At 35.3% G+C, this 24939-nt stretch overlaps 3 protein-coding genes across 4 annotated transcripts; 2 read left to right on the forward strand and 1 right to left on the reverse strand.

The window, feature by feature from the left end:
• The first annotated feature begins 2651 nt into the window (after nucleotides 1–2651).
• On the forward strand, nucleotides 2652–4030 carry LOC106327391 (probable disease resistance protein At5g45490). Its single transcript, XM_013765535.1, has one exon. It carries the CDS (start codon nucleotides 2719–2721, stop codon nucleotides 3841–3843), a length of 1125 nt encoding a protein of 374 aa, XP_013620989.1. The 5' UTR covers nucleotides 2652–2718; the 3' UTR covers nucleotides 3844–4030.
• A 148-nt stretch (nucleotides 4031–4178) lies between these two features.
• LOC106327390 (disease resistance RPP13-like protein 4) lies at nucleotides 4179–7013 on the reverse strand. 2 transcript variants are annotated; one of them, XM_013765534.1, is made up of 2 exons: nucleotides 6902–7013; nucleotides 4179–6542 (listed from the first exon to the last, which is right to left on the reverse strand). In XM_013765534.1, the coding sequence occupies exon 2, from the start codon at nucleotides 6535–6537 to the stop codon at nucleotides 4336–4338; it is 2202 nt and encodes a 733-aa protein (XP_013620988.1). In that variant the 5' UTR covers nucleotides 6538–6542; nucleotides 6902–7013; the 3' UTR covers nucleotides 4179–4335. The 2 variants fall into 2 exon arrangements, with proteins under 2 accessions (XP_013620988.1, XP_013620987.1); XM_013765533.1 differs by having other exon boundaries at nucleotides 4179–6547.
• A 9180-nt stretch (nucleotides 7014–16193) lies between these two features.
• Nucleotides 16194–17582, forward strand: LOC106322502 (probable disease resistance protein At5g45490). Its single transcript, XM_013760543.1, has one exon. The coding sequence runs from the start codon at nucleotides 16238–16240 to the stop codon at nucleotides 17360–17362; it is 1125 nt and encodes a 374-aa protein (XP_013615997.1). The 5' UTR covers nucleotides 16194–16237; the 3' UTR covers nucleotides 17363–17582.
• The last annotated feature ends 7357 nt before the right edge of the window (nucleotides 17583–24939 follow it).

The following is a 24939-nucleotide window of genomic DNA, read 5'->3' on the forward strand; positions in this document are numbered from 1 at the left end:
CTGAAATTTNNNNAAACACAAAACGTTAGATAAAAATCCTCACACTCTCAAGTGTTTGATCCTCACCCACTCACGTGTTTCTCTCAGAATTTGGATGGTCACACAAACAAGTTTCCACTCAAGGTTCTAAGAAGAACAGATCTAAGAATCCCAATGGACAAATCGAAGCAAACACAAGGGAATTTTCTCAAGATAGAAAGATAAGAGATTTTGGTTTTGGGAATCCGTTTTAACCACCTCAAAGGCTGGATTTCTCCTCAGCCATCAGACTTTCTCTTACACCACCAATCCCCCAAATGAAATCTTTTCGAATTCCTTTTTTTTTTTTATAGATCGATCTTTCTTTTTTTCTTTTATTTTTTATTTTTTATATGTAGAGGATGGTAATGAGGGGCCCAGATTGAAGATAGATAGAAGAAGAAGTGTTTATGATTTAGAAATGGAAGATGAGCAAGATGAATGATTTAGAAGATACCAAACGAGCGGCTCTTATACCACTTGAAAAACCCTAAAATCGGCTCACTCGAATGGATCAGATCTGGATATGAACTCCGAATGGAGAACTAGATGGATTGAAGGGCCGCACGAAGGTTGCATAATGGCCTTCGATATTCCCGACTTCAGTTGGTGCTTGATATGACTCACAAGTCCACCAAAAGAAGAATCTCGAACCGTTGCTTGATATGACTCACAAGACCAACGAGTTTGAGAGATGTTTGCTTGGATATGACTCACCAAGAAACAAAATAAGTTCTAAACAAAGAACAAAGAGTTTAACTCAAAAGTTTTTGACAAAAATCGATTAATTATTCCCAATGAAGAGTTTACATACTTATAGAGTTTTGTAGATCTAGGCATTAAATAGAAAAGTAGATCTAGATCTAGATCTAGTCAATACACGGAAATAAAGAGAGAAAACTAGTCAAAGTGACCGTTCGGCTTCTGTCCAGATGCATCCGAACCGGCTAAGTCCAAAGCGGTAAGGATCAGCACATAGGCGGGACGATCAGCAAGGGGCGCGGGACGTTCTGATCGGACAAGTTGCGTTCCAACAAAGCGCAAGTCTTCTGATAGCTTAAGGATCCCTGCCTTACAAAATATCCAAAGGAAAAGTCCATGATCGGATCGAACAAGGTAGAAAGATCATCAGCACGGTCGTCGGTACATGCGGTACGAGCCAATCGAGCCAAAAGAGAGAAGCCATGGTCTGAATCGGAATTGGGTCGAGCTAAGTTGGTTATGACTTGACCATCAGTCTTGGCTTGTCGAGTTGGTCGGGAGAGACGGGCTTCAGTTCGGCCAGTTCGAGCATCTGGTCGGGGATCTGGACGAAGCTCCAATCCAGACGTTCGCGGGTCGAGCCAATACACGGCCCGATCAGCCTGTCTGATCTGATCGGTAGGATTAACCTCAAATGGGACGTCTGGAACGTTCTGATCGGTCTGGTCCATGGACTGGGGCTCATCAACAGGTAAACAAAAGTAAAAACAAAAAACAAATGACAAAATCCCGTACACAAAAATAACACAAACACAACGCATCAACAACGTATTCGGTCCGCGCTTGCCCGGGGGCTATGCCCCTAGTAATAAATAATGGTAAAGTGCCATTTCGTAATTGAACATATTATTGAATGTATCTCGACGACTTTTTGTGTCCATACTGTTCGAAGACTTCAAAATGTTGGTCTTTAATTAATCACTTTCTTTTGTCCAAAAGAAAAAAAAAATCACTTTCTTAAAACCCCTAACCTTATAAGCTTCTCTATTAAAAAAGAAAGTATCTTTTTTATCTACAATAAAAAAATCATTCTAGGTCAATTTCATTAATTATATAATATGACATAATAATCAATAAATCTATTAATAACAAATCATTTTAACTATTAATTTGAATTTTATTTTTAGTTATAACAAAATCTGTTGAGTAAAAATATAACAAAATTTAATTAAGATTTTTATTAAATAATAAATTAACTAATTTCGTAATTAGTAATAAAATATTAATAACATTAGTTAAATTTTATTACAAAACAGAAAATATGTAATAATTGTTTTTATAAATTTATAATTATAGTCTATATTATATTAAAATAAAAATATTGTATAGATTAGATATCAAAAAATATTAAATTGATAAATTGACCTATTTATTTTTAAAATTTTGTTTCATTTAAATAAATATGTTTTACCGTTAAAGCATGTTAAATTTTGTTAACTATGTAGTATTTTTATTAAAAAAATAAAGTTATTAACATTTGTTAAACTTTTATTTAAACAGCTATATATTTTCACATGTTGAAAAAATTCTCTATTTGATTATTTCAAATTATGAATTAATTGTATAGAATTCAGAAATGTTATAGCAAAACAAAAAAGTAAAATTTATAAAACAAATTTTACAGATTAATAAAGTAAGAAACTTGAACAATAAGATTAAAAAGTTACACAATATGTAACATTAAAATATTGATTATATATTCAAAAATTTATGATAATATCAAAATTAAATATTTGTAAAATAAAATAGCCATACGAATTGTGCGGATCAAAATAAAATAGCTATACGAATTGTGCGGATCAAAAGAAAAAAAAAAAAAAAAAAGAAAGTTTCACCCCTTTCTCTCTCTCTTTTGTTTTTTCCTTATCTTTACTTGTTATTTCTTTCCTGCAGATTTTTCTTTTCATTTTGTTGTTTATTTGCTATCTTCTCTTGAATATGAATCCAGAAATTCCAAAGCAAGGAGAAGCCTTCTTAAACCTCTTCAATCAAAAATATGAAGACTGGGCCAATAACGGCAACAAAACAGATCAAAAAGATCCCAAAAGTAAATATCTCTCAACAGGAACTCTGAAAAAGAGAGAGGGTGGGGCATTGGAGCCAGACGAAAATGATCGTGTGGAATCCGATTCTAAACTTCCAGGCCATAAAATCCACGGTTTCAGCAACGAGATCAAGTCATTGAAGAACTTCTTGCTGGACCAGAAGGTCTACAATGAGTTCAAGACTCTTGTGGTTGTAGGAGAATACGTTGTGGGGAAGACAGCTTTATGCAAGACCATTTTCAATGATGAAGACGTGAAGAGTGTTTACGCTCCAAGAATCTGGGTGTCTATGCATAGCACTGAATGGTCTGCTGAAGACGGTCTAGATGGTAAGATATCTGTTTTAAAGAATATCTTGACAGTTCTTGGAGTTGAAGTCTCGATATTGGACAAGATCAACAAATATGCTGTAGATGAGTATATAAGCAACATGGAATCTGAGGTGGAATCTAAAAAACTTGACGCAGAGACAGCCAAGGAGAAGGAGATCTCTGCTTTGCTCTATGCGCTTCACTTGAATCTGAGGTGGAAGAAGTATCTGATAGTGTTTGATGATGTGCGAGAAGAGGACAACTGGAACGAGAAGCTTCAAGACGATGAGGAGAAGCTCGAGAAGGATAAGAGATGGGGAAAGTATCTTTCAGATGGATTCCCTAAAGGCTCTGGTGGAAGAGTGATATACACAACCAGGGATGAGAGCAAGAATCTGGCGAAGAAGCTAGTGGCAGAGGAACATGAGATACATCGTCTTTGGCCTCTGACTGATTCTCTAAGTGTCTGGAGGATATATGATGCAGCACGGATATATAACAAGGTAAAAGATCCTCCTAGGAACGACAAGAAATGCATTGAAGAGCTTATGAACAAGTCTCGTGGTCTTCCTCTAGCTGTTAGACTGTTGGCCACGCTTCTTCCCGTGTTTCTTGACGATGAAAACACTGAGCAGACCAATGGGACAACCGGATCAGAAAACACCACTACTGAGCAGAATGGTTCTACTCAACCTCAAACCGCTTGAGAAGATTGAAGAGCCCTTTGTCATTGTGTTACCAAGCTTGGATTTGTTTTCTTTATTTCTTGTTTCTGTTTCTGTCTCTTTGGTTTGATGTTGTTGTCTGTATGTCTTTGTTGTATCAATAATCCAGAACCTCTAAGTAGAGCTTCTTTAATGTCAAGTATGTTTCTGGAGCTTGGTGTCTGATAGTGTTGAACTTCTTAACAGAAGAAACCATAAGAGATAGTTCCTTCTTCTATTCTTTATACTCTTAGGCTCTCTGCATTTGTACATAGCAGAGCCTCTCAGTTTCTTATTTCTTCATAGCTTCTTTATACCCAAAAGTATCATAAGATAAGCAAAACAAACAATGCAACCTCCTTTATTCAACTGGTAACAAACAACAACACATGAAAGCAAACAAGGAAGACATCAATGGAAAATGAGGAAACAAACATACAACAACAGAAACAGAATGGATAGACAACACATGTGAAAAACTGAGCAACTCTCAGCTCAGAGTTGGTTAGACTTGCCGCGCCAGATTCCGATACCATCACAGGGGCAGAAACTAACTTGAGGGCTCTGATACTTATCCAAGAACTCCAGTTTTGGAAAGTATAGTTCCCTCAGCTCCCTCCACTCCACTTTTAGCCTGGGAAGGAACTTCAGACGCAAAACCTTGACACTGCACTCTGTTGGCTTCTCAGGCACTGACTTCCCAAAGCCAGTAAGCTTGGTTCCTCCTTTGATGTATAGTTTTTCCAATGTACGTAGTTTACCAGGCTCAAGCAATGATGGAAGTTCTGCTTCAGGGAAACACTGCAGGTCCAGTTTCACCAACTTCTTGGGAAGGTGGCTTGGAACTGGATCTTTCTTTGGAACCTTGTGAAGCTCTGGTTCTGTGACTGGGCTATTACCAAGGAGTGTCACCGTTCTGAAGAATTTTTTTACTGGTCCAGCAGTTGGTTTGTCTTTGTTGTGTTCATTAATACCTCCCCAGGCCACTTTCAGCTTTTCCAGGTTGGAGAAGTCCTGAATGTCCACAAACAGTTGAAAAACCGTGAAGTCGCCACCTTTGTTTATAGTAATGCTTAGCTTTCTCAGCTTCTTCAAGTGCTTCAGCTCATCCAGCAGACAGAACGTCTCCACATCAGTAGCATCACTAACCACAAAGCCTTTGAGAACCTCCAAGTTATCCAGCCATGAAAGCCTCTTGGGCATGCGGTCTAACATGTAGCAATCTGTGATGTCTAAGTAGGTCAGTGCCTTGAGCGAATCTATCTTGTCTGGAAGCTTCTCCAGATTGTAGCAAGCTCTGAGGTCCAAGATAATGAGCTCCCGAAGCTTACAGACAGCATCATCAAGTCTTTCAATTCTTGAGATCCCTTGAAAGCTCAGAAGCTTGAGTTTGGTCATGTGCTTCAAGTACTTCATAAGCTCAGGGTTCTCTACCTCGATGTGTCGGTTCGCAGTTCTCTCCCATCTGCCTAGATAAAACACCTTTAGCATCTTGTATGCAGTTTTTGATAGAGGGCTAAACTTCTTCTTCCCTGATGATTGGTCCTCAGAGAACCACTTGAATGCAAAATCAGGAAACCTCTCAGAAACATTGAACACTGTCTCAATGTCCCCTGCTGGCATTTTCTTAGCTTTTGCTTCTGGCTGGCTTGATGATTCTTCCACAAGGCAAACTTTTTTCAAGTCTGAGTGTTTCATCCTTGGCGTCTTCCCTTTCTGATACATACTAAAGAGTCCTATCTCCTCTGAGATAAGAACCACTGAGGAATGCACAAAGGGTGTCATCTTGTAGCAGTTTGGCTCCACTTTGCGTTTGTTTTCGACAGGCTCAATCAACTTTTTCTCCATAAACTCCTTGAGAATGCCTTTCACAGCATCTTCGGGTTTGATTCCATCAGGGAGAATCCCTTCTCCAATCCACCAATACATGAGCATTGTTCTATTCACTTCTTGATTCTCCGGGAACACAGCAAAGCTCAGCAGGCAGATCTTGCGTTCAGTAGTAAGCTCTATGAACTTCTCCTTAACTTTTCTGAAAACCGCGAGTCTTTTAAGATCTTCATCATTAACATGGATGCCTGGCAAGCATTCGATACCTTTGCCGTTATTCTCCACTTCACCATCCTCAGAATCTAACCCTCCTGGCTTTTTGCGTTTGTTGGGAAGCAAAGGTACCTGACACATCAAGTTAAAGATCTTCTTGTTGACATCCTCCAAATCTTTCTTCATACCTTTGGTCAACTGAGTTTTGGTGGTTCCCTTTTCCACTTTTTGAAGTAGTTTGTCAAGTGGAACGATGTGTCTGCTCACCTCTTCTCCTACCACTTCGTTAAGCACTCTTAGCTTAGCCACATCCTCCTCCAGCAGACGGAGGTTACGTTTTAGCTTATGAATAGAATTCTCGGACTCGTCATGTTTCAAAGAAGTTTCAACCTGGGCACTTGTTGCTGTGGCCAGAGTCACGTTGGACCTTGGAGGAAGGGTACTCGTAGGAGGGATGCTCCTAGACAGCCTTAGTTTCACTTGCACGGGCTGTGGTGGAAACATTGTATGCAAAGCTTCCACTATGCTACGGATCTTTTTGATTGATTTTTCTGGATCAAGATCGTCTCCTGCCTCCGGTTCTTGATTCTGTTTCGGCTCTGGCTTCAATTTTGTCTCCATGTCTGGCTGCTGAGAGGACTTCTCGGGAGCCATGACAGCTTTTCTTCTCAAAAAATGAAACAAGGGAACAATCAAAACGTCAAAATGAAATAGGGAGTTTCCTAGAAAGAGCACAATACATATCTGAAATGTCAAATCTCTCTATCTCTTTCTTTCAACTCAAGTCAAAATCAAGAATTCAAGAAAGAAAGAAAGAACGACCGTGACTACGAACGAAGCTGTAGGTTGAAGTGTAATGGATATTGAGAAAAGTATTATAGATCAAAGTTCTCGAAGCAACTCCATAGCCATATCAGTTAATCCACTACGAAAGGTTTCATTTCTTTTTCCTCGAGAAAGCTTTAGCTCTATTCTTAAAAAACAATCCAACATTCATCAGAGAGGAAGCGATTCTAACCTGTTTACTGGGAGAAGGAGCAACTCTGCGTCTCCTTTCAACTTCTAAAGTCAGTTGCTAGATAGACAAAATATGAAGGAGACTTGTGGGGAGAGAAACTCTGGCACCATAACTCGAGTTATTTTTCACAGTTTAATTATTTAGTACATATGTATAATGACTATCAATTTATTTTATTAATTATAATCCTATATAGATAAATAAAACTCTGCAGCATAAGTAAAGTAATATTTTAAAATAATATGGTTGAGATTTAATTTTAATTTATAAATTGTAATAGTAATTTTATTAAATTGCAACAAATATGCATAGGCAGCTCTAAATACAATCATATCAATTATATTGTAGGAGCCCATAAATTTATAAATTTTTGGTAGTTATTGATTTTATTGATTTTTTTTTTTTGACAACATCAAACAACTATTAACTAGATGCTCCAGTCGGTCTAGCGATCCAAACCGGTGGAGTTGAATCGACATAAAACAAATCTGATGGAGAACTCCTTGCACCGCGTGCAAGCTTGTCCGCCAAGGTATTTTGTGCTAATATATCTGATCCGGAATTGAGGGAAGAAGATCTTACTGCGGTTGAATTCTTCCAAGTGCATAGAGAAAACAGACCATTCTTCAGGTGTCGACACCATCTTCACCAGCTAAGAACAATCCGTCGCAAAAGCTACATCAGAATATTGGAGGATCTTCATGCATTCCATTGCCCAAATTAGTGCTTCACATTCGGTATGCATAGGTGACAAACTTTTGCGGAGATTCATCGCCCCCATCATGACCTCTATTGATCCCCTCTTTCTACAAAACCACCATTGTCCTGTAAATATATCATCCTCCTTCCAAGCGCCATCAATGTAACAGACTCTAGACTCCTCTAGAGCTAGGGACGCAAATTGTTGGACATTCCCCGTATAGGAATTCTCTATAGTATCCTTTACGGTTAACTGAGCCTCTGTCCACGTCCTACATTCCACCTCAACCATCCTCAATATCTCTTGTGGATTGGCATCCTTATTTGAATAGATCTTGTCATTTCTAGCCTTCCAAATATACCATAGTAACTATGAGAAGTATGTAAAATCCTCCTCCTTTGGTAGTCTCCAAAATATAATATCCATATTGGCGAAAACTGACGATGATGGAAAAATCGCCGGAGAAGAAGGAATCCTAGAAAGTGCCCAAGTTTGTAAAGCTGGTGGACATTCGAAAAGTACATGGTTAGTAGTCTCTTCATCAGCCCCACACATACTGCATCGTGTATCACAATTAATCCCTCGAGTTGTAAGATTTTTAGAAACTGGTAGTGTACCAGTAAGAAATTGCCACACAAAATGTCTCAATTTTGGTGGACACTTCAGTTTCCACGAAAAGGCCAGTAGTGGCTTAACATTAGGTCCATAGAAAATACTTCTCTAAACTCTATTCGGGTATAAAGATTCAGTTCGAAAACCTGATTTTACCGAATATTTACTAGATTCCGTAAAATTCCAACCCACTGTATCTGATTTATGAGATCGACTAACTGCTAATCCTCAAATGAGTTTCACATCGTCAGGATGTATATAGTCATTCAACAATTCTATATTCCATAAGTAATCAGTTGGATTAATGAAATAGTCCACCTTTAATGAAGAGTGTAAAATTTGAATATCTGACTTTGGTATTGCTGACCTCGGGCGAAGAGCAGGAATCCACAGATATGTCCATACTGAGATGGATTGTCCTGTTTCCACTCTTTTGATTAGCCTTTTTTTAACCAGGGGTCTAGCTGAGCAGATGCTTCTCTAGCCATAAGAGGAAGCATACGATCTGTGATCGTCCAAAGGGTCCGTATTCCAAAAATACCGGCCTTTAAAGACTTTTGAAAACAAACAATCTGGTTTATCTAGTAACCGCCAGAATTGTCTAGCCAACAGAGCTGTATTAAAATCTTGAAGATCTCTAAAGTTCAGCCCTCCTTCCTCCTTCGGTGTACACACTTTATCCCAAGAAAGCCAATGTATTCCTTTCTTGTTTCCACTTCCTCCCCACCAGAAATGCGACATGGTACTTGTTATTTTCTTCGTCACTCCTTTAGGAAGTCTGAAACATGACATGACATGCGTTGGCATCGGTGAAGCCACTGATTTGATCAGAACTTCCTCCCCCCCCCCTTTAGTAAGAAGCCGGACTGTCCAGCCATTTACTTTATTATTCACTCGGTCATTTAGGTAACCAAAAATTTGTATTTTAGACCCCCCAAAACTTTCCGGAATGCCTAAGTAATTACTCATCCCTCCCACATTGGAAATACCCAATATATTATGAATATCTGCTCGAATATTATCCGGGGCCTTGTGACCAAATTGAACCGATGATTTCTGAAAGTTAATTTGTTGACCAGAAGCTGCCTCGTAGTCGTTCAGTAACTTTAAAATTATACCCCATTCCTCCTTCGTAGCCTTACAGAAAAAAACACTATCGTCCGCAAATAAGAGATGAGAAATATTCGGGCTGCCGCGTGCAATTTTCAGACCCGTTGACCGTTTCTCGCGCTCCTCCTTCTTTATATTTGCTATAAGGGCTTCAGTACATAAGATAAATAAGTATGGAGACAACGGGTCTCCTTGCCTTAAACCTCTCTCTGGAACAATATGGCCTTTCGGCTGCCCATTCAAGAGCACCTGATAATTAACTGAGGATATGCACTGCATCATTAGGGTCACCCAATCAGTAGAAAACCCCATTTTCAAAAGTAGTTGCTTAACAAAAGGCCACTCAACACGATCATAAGCCTTACTCATGTCTGTCTTGATTGCTAAGAATTTATCTTTGCATGCATTGTTTGTACGAAGACCATGAAACATTTCCTGAGAAATGAGAATATTACCCGAAATTAATTTTCCAGATACAAACGCAGACTGAGTTTCTGATATCAGCTTTGGTAACAAGCCTCTTAGCCGCTGACATAATACCTTCGAAATGATCTTATACCCAACGTTACATAAACTAATTGGTCTCAATTCAGTCATCCTATTGGGTCTCACCGTTTTAGGAATAAGACAAATATTTGTCATGTTTAATTTATAATCAAACACTCCTGAAATAAGGAAATTATTAACCATGTTCACCACGTCCTCTTTGATAATTGACCAGGACTGTTGGTAGAAGAGTGCGGTCATTCCGTCTGGTCCTAGACCTTTTTCTGGATGCATCATAAATAAAAGTGCTTTAACCTCCTCTTCCGTAGCCTCAGCCATAAGATTTCGATTCTGATCCTCCGTTATCGAAGTAGGAACTTCCTCTAGAAAACTATTGAAATCCTCTGGGGAAGATGTATGGAACAAATCCATAAAGTATTTTACTGCTACTTCCTCCACCTTGGACTCAGAATTAACCCAAATTCCTTCTTCATTATACAGGCCAATTATCCTATTCTGAATCCTTCTCTGTTTAGTAAGAGCATGATAAAATTGCGTATTCCGATCACCGCAGGTGTGCCATTTCGTTCTACTCTTCTGTTCCCAATATTGTTCCTCATCTCGATATGCTTTCTGTAATTTCCGAGATACCTCTAGAACCTCATCATTTGTTTTAGAAAAATCATTTTGAATTTCCTCAAGAACCTTTTGTAAATTATTTATTTCATCCTTCCCATATGGTGGGTTAGCTTTCCTCCACACCGAAATCTCATGTCTTGTGAATTTTCCCAGCGATTCCTACACCCCCCCCCCCCCCGCCTCGAGTTATAGATTCCATAAGACCTTCTTTTCCGATCCATCTCTTGTCAAACCGAAATTGTCTACGAAATTTGAGAATTTTATTCTCAATAGACGCCACAATAGGTCTATGATTCGATCCTACCATTCTCAAATACTCTACATGAGAGCATGAAAACAGATTATGCCACTCATTATTTCCTAATGCCCGATCTAGTCGACATTTTACCACTTGCTTGTTCCTCCGCCCACTCCAAGATAAGGTATTACCTAAACTTGGAAATTCTAACAATCCACAATTCTCAATCATATTATTAAATGATATAAAGCTATCTGCGTGTCGTAGTACCCCTCCTTCCTTCTCATGGTTTCCCGTGATCTCATTTAAATCTCCAATAATAAACCATGGTTCATCCCGAACTATCCCAAATCTAGTTAATTTTTCCCAGACATGATCTCGTAGATTTTGATTTGGCTCTCCATAAACAAAGGATATAAAAATTTGTTTCCCTTCATATTCTGTCTCCACATCAATAATTCTATTGTTCGAAGACAAAATGGTAACCTTAAGAGATGAATCGTAGAAAAGAGCTAGACCTCCACTTCTACCGCGAGGATCGACCGTATGAAGATGAATATAACCAAAATGAAACTGAACCGATTGAACAAAATCAAATTGTTGCTTTGTCTCTGATAGAAAAAGAAAAGCCGGTCTATGTTTTCCCCAAATTTTCCTTAGATAACTGAAAGTCTAATGACTACTCAAACCTTGGCAATTCCAACTTATAATTTTCATAACTCAATAATTAATTTTGGGAATCAGAAAACTCTTACAATATTTGACCATTGTATATTGTATATATCATCCAAAGTAGACCAACTGGCACCAATTATAGACACGATTTTATACGTCCTCCAAGGCAAAACCTCACACTCCCATACAGAAAACATCTCGTCAGTTCCAAAGCCACAGTCTGAACCTCAAAGACCCAAACACCTAGCCAGCCTCGAGCATCAATGATAAACCAAATTATGTTACGATTCTAAAACCATCCGTCTCTTTCATATACCTGTTCAAACGAGCATGAATTACACCAACACTCCTTAACAACCAACCGTATCAAACGACAGTCTCCCAAATCCAAAGTCCACATTTCTCCACAACCAAGATCCCATTACGCAACAATAGTGTAAAAACACCAAACAGCAATTTACCACAACACTTACATACATAAATACACTCCATGTGGCCATGCAACGCCACCAATACCGCAGAATACAAGAAAAGAATGTCCTAATGCTATTCAATGCAGCCCACATCAAAAATAGTTGATGCCTTATTTCCATTTTAGCAAACCATTCCAAAGATAGAACTATATGAACATTTACTAACATCAGTAAGACTTGATGAGCATCCCTCAAACTTATGACTGCCTTATGAGACCATCCTAGATAACATTTACTAGAAACCAAACCATGACTTACTGCTAAATAATGAGAAGCCACTACCCACTCACAATCATACTGATACCAAAGAGAGAACCATTTATTAAATTCCTTAGACCATACGCATACCATTAAGAACTCATCAGGTTGACACAACCTTACCATACCAAAGAGATAGTCATGAATAAGACTACCAAAACCGAAAAACATGGAAATAAAACCGCTAGGACAAGACTCGATTCTACAGGATTTCATAACTGAATCCAACATTATTCAACTGAAAATAAAGAAACTGAAGACCCCTTACTCAATTGATTTAAAAATGCAACAAATTACTATTTCATTTCTTATTTTTGTACTAATTAAAAATATATTCGTATTATGTAAGGGTAGTTTATTATATTTATCAAATGAATTTAGTTTTTGAAAATGAACCAATATCATTTGTGCCATTGAATATATATATATATATATTTTTTTTTAAACTACAAAGTTAACAACTTATCAATTTTTTTTTAATACCCAACAATCATGTATAATAAAACAACGACCAATTAGAGAAAGAAACTAAACTACCATGAAATTTTACAAAGATACACTTTTATATTTTAAAATTATATATTTTAAGAAGATACAAATATGAATAGGCGGGCCTAAATACAATCTTTTTTTTTCCCAAATTGAAATACATTCATAATCGAAATATCAATATCCTTACAAAAGCTGGCGGCAAAAACAAATAGCCCAAGACCCAAGAGCCCATAGGAAGCGGCAAATAGAACCCACACTAGGAGTGACTTAAACCCACACCGGGGTGACTTAAAAAACATAAATCTACACCGACATAGAACCAAATAAACGGTTACCATCAACGCAGGAGAATAACAGAAAATTTAGTAGACTTTGAAGCTGAGGGAAAGCCAATGATCGGGAGTTACCGCTGCTGCCCATAGCCTGCCACCCGATAACCTCCACTTCTACACCCAACCACACTTATCGCTGCTGCCTTGCCCGCCAATCGATAAGACCAAGAACCGGAGACTTCATAACTCGACAAGGGGAACCGCTGCTCGGTCCACACGCCTTGGATACCAAACATCCTAAGAAAAAAGCTCACCCAAACACCATAAAAATGAAGCTTTGCCTACCAAACCTCTCTGTAAACACTCACGGGAGAAGTCACAAACGACAAGCAACCACTGAACATATTACCCTTACAAGAAATACTGCTAAGTCACAACCATGAAAACGCTTACTCCCTTGCCCCCACATCAATCAAGTCTCTCAAATCCAAAGATACAAGAGGCCTAACAGAACGCAAAATGCCATAACCAGAGATGCAAAAGATGGGCTTGATACAACGGCCACTACGACAATACACCAAGCCGGAGTGAAACGAGAAAGATTCAGCTCGACTCCACCACAAAGAACCAGCTTTGAATAAAAAACAATGACAAGAACGTTGGAGGAGACTGTCATGGACCTCGCGCACCGCCGAACCATGGAGAACACCACAAGAATCTGAAGGAGAAAACCAGATCTGTCGGGGAAACCACCCAAAAAGCCGACTCCCTTACCCTAACAAGCTCACACTAACTCGTAGAAACCCCAAACGCTCAACCAACCGGCGAAGCTAGCCCTACCCGGGATAGAACTAGACACTCACCGACGATGAAAATCCAGAGAATTGAGAGAGAATTAGGGTTTTTTTTGTCCCTAAATATCATACTTGAAATACAATAAATATATTTCAGGAGCCCATAAATTTATAAATTTTTGGTAGTTATTTATTTTATTGATTTAAAAATTCAACAAATTACTCTTTCAGTTCTTATTTTTGAACTAATCAAAAATATATTGGTATTTTGTAAGGGTGGTTTATTATATTTAGAAAATGGATTTAGTTTTGCAAATGAGCCAATATCATTTGTAGCATCGAATATATATATTTTTTTCTACTACAAGGTTAACATCATATCATTTTTTTTAATTTTTTAATTTTTTTTTTTCAATTTAACATCATATCAATTTTTTTTTTTAAAAAATATCCAACAAGCATGTATAATAAAACAACAAATAATTAGAAAAACAAACTAAGCTACCATGAAATTTAGTAAAATTATATCTAAAACAACATTTAAATTCTATGAAATATATTCCGTATCACCAAATAGTACAACAAAAATGATATGAAGTAGAATTTCTAAAATTTAATTAATTAATTAATATATATATATTCGACAAAATCAATTATTTTCTTACTTTATCACTAAAAACTTCATAAATAGAGAATTTTAGAAAATAAAATTTTTGCAAAATAATAACTCTATAAATTAATAAATTTTGCAGTCCCTACATTGTTAATTTATATAATTTTTATTGTATTAAATAGCGCATTCTGAACAATTATTGCGTAAAAATTAATTGTTGACTTTTAATATCTAGGAAGACTTAAGTGAATACAATAAAGAAAGACCAAGAGATAGAGGCTAAAAAGAATAGGCCCTAAAAATATACATGTGAATTATTTTCAGAACAAAAGCTTAAATGTGAGATAATGAGATCTTGACAAAAACAAAAAGAATTATGAGATGAGCTGTCATAAAAATGGTAAAAAATAAAATTCCCTCCATTTTATATTAGTTGATATTTAAAGTTTTTTTAAAACTTATTAAAAATTGTTAATTTATTTATTTTATTTTACAAAAATGCATTACTTAAAGCTAATTTAATAAACAAAAGCCTACACTGTAAAATACAAATGGTCAAAAATGCTACATAATATTATAATTTTGCATAGAAATTTGAAAATATTATTTAAATGAAATAAAAATAAAATTTTAAAACATCAATTAAAATAAATCAGAAGGAGTACTATAAACATAGGGGAGCGCGAGACAAGCAAATGCCTCCTAAGACATATGTTAATTACATAATTCCCATTTTTCACTTATCAAAATATTTTTTACAAAATTTTTAAATTATGTTTAAGACTAACTGTCCAGACGACTTTCAGTTAAGTCGTCTGGACGACTTATTTTCAAGTCGTCTAAACAGACGACTTGCGAGGGGTAGAAACGTAAAAAAAATTCCGTTTTCTTGTTTGGTCACAAGGGGATAGTTGTAATTTCAATAGCCTTTTAGGTTACTTTTGCCTTTGACCCAAGTTGGGGTATTGTTTTGGGTTTGACTCCAAGTTTTGAGTCACACTTGGCAATTCTCCCACATATTAATAAAGAAAAAGTACTAATGATTTTTTTAGAAAAAGAAGTACTAATAATTATCTCTAATGTCAGCAACAAAATCACATCTTACAAGTTACAAGAATTTTATTTTTAGTTATAAGAAAATCTGTTGAGTAAAAATATAACAAAATTTAATTAAGATTTTTATTAAATAATACATTAACTAATTTTGTAATAAAACATTAATAATATTAATTAATTTTTATTATAAAATAGAAAATATGTATTATTGTTTTTATAAATTTATAATGATAGTCTATATTATATTAAAATAAAAATATTGTATAGATTAGATATCAAAAAATATTAAATTGATAAATTTACCTATTTATTTTTAAAATTTCGTTTCATTTAGATAAATTATTATTTACAATTAAAGCGTGTTAAATTTTGTTAACTATGTAGTATTTTTATTAAAAAAATAAAGTTATTAACATTTGTTAAACTTTTATTTAAACAGCTATATATTTTCACATGTTGAAAAAATTCTCTATTTGATTATTTCAAATTATGAATTAATTGTATAGAATTCAGAAACGTTATAGCAAAACTAAAAAGTAAAATTTATAAAACAAATTTTATAGATTAATAAAGTAAAAAGCTTGAACAATAAGATTAAAAAGTTACACAATATGTAACATTAAAATATTGATTATATATTCAAAAATTTATGATAATATCAAAATTAAACATTTGTAAAATAAAATAGCCACACGAATTGTGCGGATCAAAATCTAGTTATTTCTTAAACTAAGTATCACCCATAGTTGGCAAAAAAAAAAAAAAAAAAAAAAAAAAAAAAAAAAAAAAAAAAAAAGAAAAAAAGAAAGTAAGTTTCACCCCTCTCTCTCTTTTGTTTTTTCCTTATCTTTAGTTGTTATTTCTTTCCTGCAGATTTTTCTTTTCATTTTTCTGTTTATTTGCTATCTTCTCTTGAATATGGATCCAGAAATTCCAAAGCAAGGAGAAGCCTTCTTAAACCTCTTCAATCAAAAATATGAAGACTGGGCCAATAACGGCAACAAAACAGATCAAAAAGATCCCAAAAGTAAATATCTCTCAACAGGAACTCTGAAAAAGAGAGAGGGTGGGGCATTGGAGCCAGACGAAAATGATCGTGTGGAATCCGATTCTAAACTTCCAGGCCATAAAATCCACGGTTTCAGCAACGAGATCAAGTCATTGAAGAACTTCTTGCTGGACCAGAAGGTCTACAATGAGTTCAAGACTCTTGTGGTTGTAGGAGAATACGTTGTGGGGAAGACAGCTTTATGCAAGACCATTTTCAATGATGAAGACGTGAAGAGTGTTTACGCTCCAAGAATCTGGGTGTCTATGCATAGCACTGAATGGTCTGCTGAAGACGGTCTAGATGGTAAGATATCTGTTTTAAAGAATATCTTGACAGTTCTTGGAGTTGAAGTCTCGATATTGGACAAGATCAACAAATATGCTGTAGATGAGTATATAAGCAACATGGAATCTGAGGTGGAATCTAAAAAACTTGACGCAGAGACAGCCAAGGAGAAGGAGATCTCTGCTTTGCTCTATGCGCTTCACTTGAATCTGAGGTGGAAGAAGTATCTGATAGTGTTTGATGATGTGCGAGAAGAGGACAACTGGAACGAGAAGCTTCAAGACGATGAGGAGAAGCTCGAGAAGGATAAGAGATGGGGAAAGTATCTTTCAGATGGATTCCCTAAAGGCTCTGGTGGAAGAGTGATATACACAACCAGGGATGAGAGCAAGAATCTGGCGAAGAAGCTAGTGGCAGAAGAACATGAGATACATCGTCTTTGGCCTCTGACTGATTCTCTAAGTGTCAGGAGGATATATGATGCAGCATTGAAAGAAAACAAGGAAGAAGATCCTCCTAGGAACGACAAGAAATGCATTGAAGAGCTTATGAACAAGTCTCGTGGTCTTCCTCTAGCTGTTAGACTGTTGGCCACGCTTCTTCCCGTGTTTCTTGACGATGAAAACACTGAGCAGACCAATGGGACAACCGGATCAGGAAACACCACTACTGAGCAGAATGGTTCTACTCAACCTCAAACCGCTTGAGAAGATTGAAGAGCCCTTTGTCATTGTGTTACCAAGCTTGGATTTGTTTTCTTTATTTCTTGTTTCTGTTTCTTTGGTTTGGTGTTGTTGTCTGTATGTCTCTTTGTTGTATCAATAATCCAGAACCTCTAAGTAGAGCTTCTTTGTTGTTGTCTGGAGCTTCGTGTCTGATAGTGTTCAACTTTTTAACTGAAGAAACCATAAGAGACAGTTCCTTCTTCTCTACCTTCTCTTGCATCTTCTCTCCGCACTTGTACATGGTATACCTTCTCTGTTTATCTATTACATTTCTTTATTCCATGATAGCTTCTTTAGAACCAAAAAGTATCACAAGATTAGCAAAACAAACACTCCAAACTCTTTTATTCAACTGGTAACAAACAACAACATTTGAAAGAAAACACAGGGAAAAATGAGCAACTCTCTGCTCAGAGTTGCGTAGACTTGTCGCGCCAGATTCCGATACCATCACAGGGGCAGAAACTAACTTGAGGGCACTGATACTTATCCAACCACTCCAGTTTTGGAAAGTAAACTTCCCTCAGCTCCCTCCACTCCACTTTTAGCCTGGGGGAACTTCAGACGCAAAACCTTGACACTGCACTCTGTTGGCTCCTCAGGCACTGACTTCCCAAAGCCAGTAAGTTTGGTTCCTCCTTTGATGTAGAGTTTTTCCAATGTACGTAGCTTACCAGGCTCAAGCAATGAGGGCAGTTCAGCATCAGGAAAACACTGCAGGTCCAGTTTCATTAACTTCTCTGGTAGGTGACTTGGAGCTGCAACTTTCTTTGGAGCCTTGTGAACCTTTGGTTCTGGAACTGAGCTACTAGGAAGTCGTGTCATCGACCTGATGAATTCTTTTACTGCTCCAGCAGAAGCTTCAGCTTTGTTGTGTTCACTAATACCTCCCCAAGTCACTTTCAACTTCTCAAGGCTGGAAAAATCTTGAATATCAACAAACCTTGAGAATGTCTTTCACCGCATCTTCGGGTTTGACTCCAACCAGGGAGAATCCCTTCTTCAATCCACCAAGTACATGAGCATTGTTCTATTCACTTCTTGATTCTCCGGGAAGACAGCTAAGCTCAACAGACAAATCTTTCGGTCATTACTAAGGTCCATGAACTTTTCTTTAAGTTGTCTGAAAACCGCGAGTCTTTTGAGATCTTCTTCATTAGCATGGATGCCTGGCAAGCATTCAATACCCTTTCCGTTATTCTCCACTTTGCCGTCCTCAGAATCTAACCCTCCTGGCTTTCTGCGTCAGTTGGGAAGCAAAGGGACCTGACACATCAAGTTAAAGATCTTCTTGTTGACATCCTCCAAGTCTTTCTTCATACCTTTGGTCAACTGAGTTTTGGTGGTTCCCTTTTCCACTTTTTGAAGTAGTTTGTCAATTGGAACGATGTGTTTGCTCACCTCTTCTCCTACCACTTCGTTAAGAACTCTTAGCTTAGCCACATCCTCCTCCAGTAGACAGTAGACGGAGGTTACGTTTTAGCTTATGAACAGAATTCTCTGACTCGTCATGGTTCAAAGAAGTTCCAACTGGGACATTTGGTGCTGGAGGAGGAATGCTCCTAGACTTTGTTAGGTTCGGTAGCTGGGGTGGAGAGAGTGTATGCAAAGTTTCCACGATGGTACGGATCTTTTTGATTGATTTTGCTGGATCAAGATCATCTCCTTCCTCCGGTTCTTGATTCGGTTTCGGCTCTGACTCCAACTTTGTCTCCATGTCTGGCTGCTGAGAGGTCTTCTCAGGAGCCATTGACGGCTTTTCTTCTCAACAAAATGAAACAAGGAACAATCAGAAATGATCAGAATGATAATAGCAGAACTCATATTACAATACATTTCTGAAATGTCAATCTCTGTGTCTCTTTCTTTCAACTCAAGCCAAAATCAAGAATTCAAGAAATCAAGAAAGACCGTGACTACGAAAAAGAAACTAGACAAAAGAGCAAATCCATAACCATGTATCAGTTAATCCACCTAAATATAATCAACTACAAAAGGTTTCATTTCTTTTTCCTTTGTAAAGCTTTAGCCCTATTCGAAAAAACAAAATCCAACATTTTTTTCTTAAACAATCTAACATTCCTCAGAGAGGAAGTGTTTCTTACCTGTTTCCCAGTAGAAGGAGCAACTCTGCGTCTCCTTTGCAACTTCTTCAGTCAGTTGCTAGATAGACAAAATATGAAGGAGACTTGAGAGGAGAGAAAACTCTGGCATCATAACTTCAGTTATTTTTCGGGAAAATGAGCATTTAATTCCCGAAGTATTTGAAATCGGCAGTTTTAATACTCAAGTATTGCTTGCGCATACTTATTCCCCAACTAATAGTTGACTGCGCAAAATTGAGAACAAAATAGTCAACTGTTAACTGATGAACGGAAAAATAACGGTTTCCGTCAACTTTTTAACGGTAGAATATTTTAATCATGATTTTGCGCAGTCAATGATTAGTTGGAGAACAAATATGCGCATATAATACTTGAGTATTTAATTTGCCGATTAAAAATACTTAAGGAATTAAAAACAACACTCTTTTTTTTTAGAAAATCATAATTTGAAATATTCTGAAGTTAGATATAACCAATATACGAGAGTTTTACCTATTAGACAATTATATGTTGTACATTGGATCTCTACTTTAGATGATCATATATAATTATATGTACTTTACACATTCATATATTGTATATCAGCAATACAATGCAAATGTAATTATCTTATGTTATTTTTTATGCTTTTATAAACTAAATAAATCTTTTTCCGGGATTAAATATCTTGTATATTATTTCAAATTATGAACCTTTCTAACTATGAATTATTTTAAAAATCATCTAAAGTGATTTAAACATGAAGTACATCAACAATACGATGTAACTGTAATTATTTTGTATTATTTTATATGTCATTGTAAAAAACCATTTTCCCGTTATTTTTCACAGTTTAGTTGTATAATGACTATCAATTTCTTAACCAATAATTTTATTTTATTAATTATAATACTAAATAAATAAATAAAACTCTGGCAGCATAAGTAAAGTAAAATTTTAAGATAATTTGGTTGAATTTTAATTTAAATTTATAAACTGTAATAGTAATTTTATTAAATGGAAACAAATATGCCTAGGCGGCTCTTAATTATACAATCAAATTAAGTGCATTTTAGAAGCCATAAATTTATATTTTTTGGAAGTTATTTATTTTAATGATTTTAAAATGCAATAAATTACTATTTCATTTATTATTTTGTATTAATTAAAAATATATTGGTATTTTATAATGGTGGTTTATTATATACAGCAAATGAATTTAGTTGTTTGAAAATGAACCAATATCATTTGTAGCATCGAATATTAAAAAAAGTTAGAAAGTTAACATCATATCAATTTTTCTTTAAAAAAAATATCCAACAAGCATGTATAATAAAACATCTAATAGTTAAACAAAGAAAGTAAAGAACTAGGGGTGGGCTCTTTACCCGATATCCGAAGCCGCACCCGAATCCGATCCGAAAAACCCGAACCAAAATCCGAATCGAAGTAGCAAAATATCCAAACGGGTATTGAATTAGGAGAAATTGGATATCCAAACCCGAACGGGTAATATCCGAACCCGAATGGATATCCGAAGACAACCGAATATGTATAATTAACCATATATTTCTAGTTTACATCTCTCATTTTATATAAAATATTTATATTGATACTACACATACTTTATGTTCATATGATATACATAGAATTACGGAGAAAATGATTTGCTACTCACTTAAAATGCATGCCAAACTTTTTATTTCAATAATTAACAAAAAGTTGCATCCAAAATTTAAAAACAATAACCAAATTAATATCTTTTTTAGTTTCGAAATGTTATGTCCAAATCTATTAACCATTCAATCTATTAAAAATAAGAAATTAGCTAAGTGAAAGTTATATTTTTAAATACAAGAAATTTGAGAAATGAAAATTTTAATTTTTTTTTCAAAATCTAAATATCTGAACCCGATCCGAAATAACCGAACCCGAGCTAAAAGTACTAGAACCCGACCCGAAGTACGTAAATACTCGAACGGGTTCTATACCTCTACACCAAAATACCCGAAAATCTGAAATACCCGATCCGAACCCGAACGGATACCCAAACGCCCACTCCTACAAAGTACCATGAAAATTTAAATTAAAATTTAATATTAGTCTTATCTTTTAAGTTTCTGAATAGTACTGTGTGGTATTTAGACTTTGTTTTGGTACAGTTAAGTTAGTTTTTTTTTTTATGTTTACAGTGTTTGAAAGCTACTGTCTTGTTTCAGTATAATACATGTTCTAGAAAAATTATTTATAAAAAACTATTTTTAATAATTTAAATTTAATTTTTGTTCGATAATAATAATGTATTGTAAACTTCAAAAAACTATATTTGTTGACTTTTTTCTTAAAATTACGAGGAAAGGATAATTATAGAAAAATAATAAAATTTTATTAAAATTTAGTATATTTTTTAATATGTGTGAAACTAAAACATACATATGAATAGTAAAAAAGACAGAACAAAAATAACCTCAATTTTGTAATGGAGTGATTCGTTTTCACTTGCTAGGATATCTCTATAGGGTCAAGTCATTGTCTTATTCCTTGAACAATTATCTAATAACTTTCATTTTGTTATTTAATATTACACTGTATTCAAAAATTACTAAAGCTATTCGATGATTATATTATTACTGCAAAAAGTTAATGATTCAATATGAAAAATATAAACATACTTTGGTAACTATTTAAACACAATAAATCCAACAATAAAAGAATATATAAAATATAAACAGTCAAAATATATAAAAGAAGTAATTGATTTTGCATTGATTTTTTTATATAAAGATATTACTTAATACTCCATCTGTTTCAAAAAAGTCATGCATCTGTTTTCAAAAACTATTGCTTCTGTTTTTGAAAGAATATCATTCTATCATTTTTTTTTTAAGTTTTATTTCACATTTACAAAGCAATTTTTCATACATAATTTATTCTTACCTTTTTTTATCTAACCAACATATGTTTATCTAAATTAATTATATTTAAATAACTGTACATTAGATTAATGATACACTAATAAATATGTTAAATTAACACTTTTTGTAAGGTGGAACCAATATTTTTTTTGAAATTTCACATATATTTTTTAAAAAATATATTAAATTTTAATTTTCAATTTATTATTTTTTGTAATAGACTATTTTCAATAATTTTAACTGATAAAATTTAAATAAATGTAATTAATATTTATGAAGTTTATGATTTTTATCTAATTAAAATGCTAAAAATTTAGAAAGTTATATCTTTTTGATGTTTTTTTAAAAAACATGGACTTTTTAGAAAACGAGCAGAGTATATTAAGCAAAAAGTATTAAGTAATGAATGTTTAAGACAATTATTGCATATAAAAGAATTATTGAATTTTTATATCAAGGGTGACTTGAATGAGTACAATAAAGAAAGACCAAGAGAGGGTTAAAAAAAGGACTTGTGTTGTGAATTAAGATAAAAAAAAGAATTTGTTGTTTTTATTATTATTTCATAGACCATGATACATATATATAGGAATACAAGATTATGGTTTAGAACCTTTAGAAGATGGGTTTATGGTCCTATATAGACATCCGCATAATAGTTCATAACACTCCCCATTGGATGTCCATTATACAAAATAAATCTTAAAGCGTTTATAATGATGCCTCGTTAAAAACCTTACCAAGAAAACCCAGTGGAAAAAACCATGTTAAGGGAAAAAAGTGCATCGTGCATCTACTCATCCGGATGAAAATATAACTTGAGATATCTGATATGACACGATCTAATGTGATGAAAACTCCTTTTTTTGGGTTGGACCGATTCACTTCTCTTTGCAGATTTCACACTCCTCACTAAAACTTGAATATCTTGATGACCGTAAGACAAAATGACTTCAAGCCACTTGGAAATCGAAGTTAACATCCATGTCTAACTTTAGGCACTGATCTGGCTCTGGTAAGATGAAAATATCGGGTGGTATTTTGAATATCATACGATATTAGGTATTCTGAGACAGCTTATACGTGTCCCACGAAAACAGTCATATCCCAAGTTCTGTAATGGAGAATGACTTGATTCAAATTGAAGATGAAAATAGACTCAAAGATCTTTCTCTGGACACCAATTTAATAATTTAATTCCATCTAGAGGGTCTCCTTTGATTGGAAATATTTTCGACCTTTGATTCTGTTACACTAATGGAATTCGTTCATCTCTTATTCTTCTTCAAGTATGATTGACCTTGATCATTCTATTCTCCTTCTATTAGTCTCAAAAACACATTAGAATATTGATATATCTTTATCACTTAAGTGATAACATTCCTCTCAAGGTATCTATCATTTGCGTGTTTTTTGTTGCCTCGTTAAAACCTTGACATGGAAAACTCAATGGGACAAAACCACGCACATCATCATATTCTCCCCCTGGAAGCATCATCTTTGGGAGATGTATTCTCATCATAGATGCCATCCTTTTAGGAATTGCTATAAGCATATCCTTAGTGAATAAGTTCGTTTGATTGTCAGATAATCATTTAGACCTTTAGACTTATGGTCCGTAGTATCTCTTTCACACAAATATCAAATCTTGGTCTTTTAGGACTCTGTATCCAAAATTGTTTTTTATTACAATCTTCTAAACTTTCACATTATGCATACTTATACATGCGAGTTATCCTTTTGCTTCTCGTAAAATTTACACGTATGACTATCTTTCTTGTCATACTAAATCACATCTTTCAGTCATGAAAGAGATCAGTAAATTTCTCAATATTATGGTACTCATGAACAAGAATTATTTCCTTTTTGAATGCCCGCCAGCTCTTCAGGTTTGGGCTTTATCGGACTATCCGTCCCTTCCGGGTTACTTCCCGAGTACATCTATATATCAAAACATGAACTTTCTGTTTTGGAAGAGAAAAGAGGTGGCTCCTTTAAGACCACAATTCGATACCTTCCCATGGATCTTTTGGTACATTTGGAAGGCGAGGAACGACAAACTTTTCAATGGGAAAGACGTATCCCCCTTTGCCACCCTCCAACATGCGTCTCTTGAGACAGAATGTTGGAGGAAGGCTAACGAAAAGGAGGAAGCAAATGAAGATCATGACGATCACCCTACTACAGAGGTAGAGACAGTGCCCCTTTGGATTCCCCAAATCCCTTCCTGTCAAATTGATGCATCATGGATCAATAATGGCAGTGTCAGTGGCTTAGGGTGGAGTCTTAAGGATGAAATGGGCGTAGAATACTTCGAATTACGGGCATGTAACAGGAGCCTCTCAGCTTTGCATGCTGAGATGAAAGGATTACTTTGGGCATCCGCATGTATGAGAGACAGAAGGATCACTTCAGTATGGTTCGAGACAGATTGCTCGGACTTAGTCGACATGACTACAAACCCGATGGACTGGCCAGCATTCGCGACAGAGATTGAAGAGTTCCAGAGGTTACAAGATGACTTCGAGGATGTGAGATTATCTCATATTCCTTGGTGTCG

This window comes from Brassica oleracea, chromosome C2 (genome assembly GCF_000695525.1).
Source record: "Brassica oleracea var. oleracea cultivar TO1000 chromosome C2, BOL, whole genome shotgun sequence".
Lineage (NCBI taxonomy): Eukaryota > Viridiplantae > Streptophyta > Magnoliopsida > Brassicales > Brassicaceae > Brassica > Brassica oleracea.

Bases quoted from the DNA above. Each gene is read 5' to 3' on its own strand.
- LOC106327390 (XM_013765534.1), bottom strand. From the start codon at position 6,537: ATGGCTCCCGAGAAGTCCTCTCAGCAGCCAGACATGGAGACAAAATTG.
- LOC106327391 (XM_013765535.1), top strand. From the start codon at position 2,719: ATGAATCCAGAAATTCCAAAGCAAGGAGAAGCCTTCTTAAACCTCTTC.
- LOC106322502 (XM_013760543.1), top strand. From the start codon at position 16,238: ATGGATCCAGAAATTCCAAAGCAAGGAGAAGCCTTCTTAAACCTCTTC.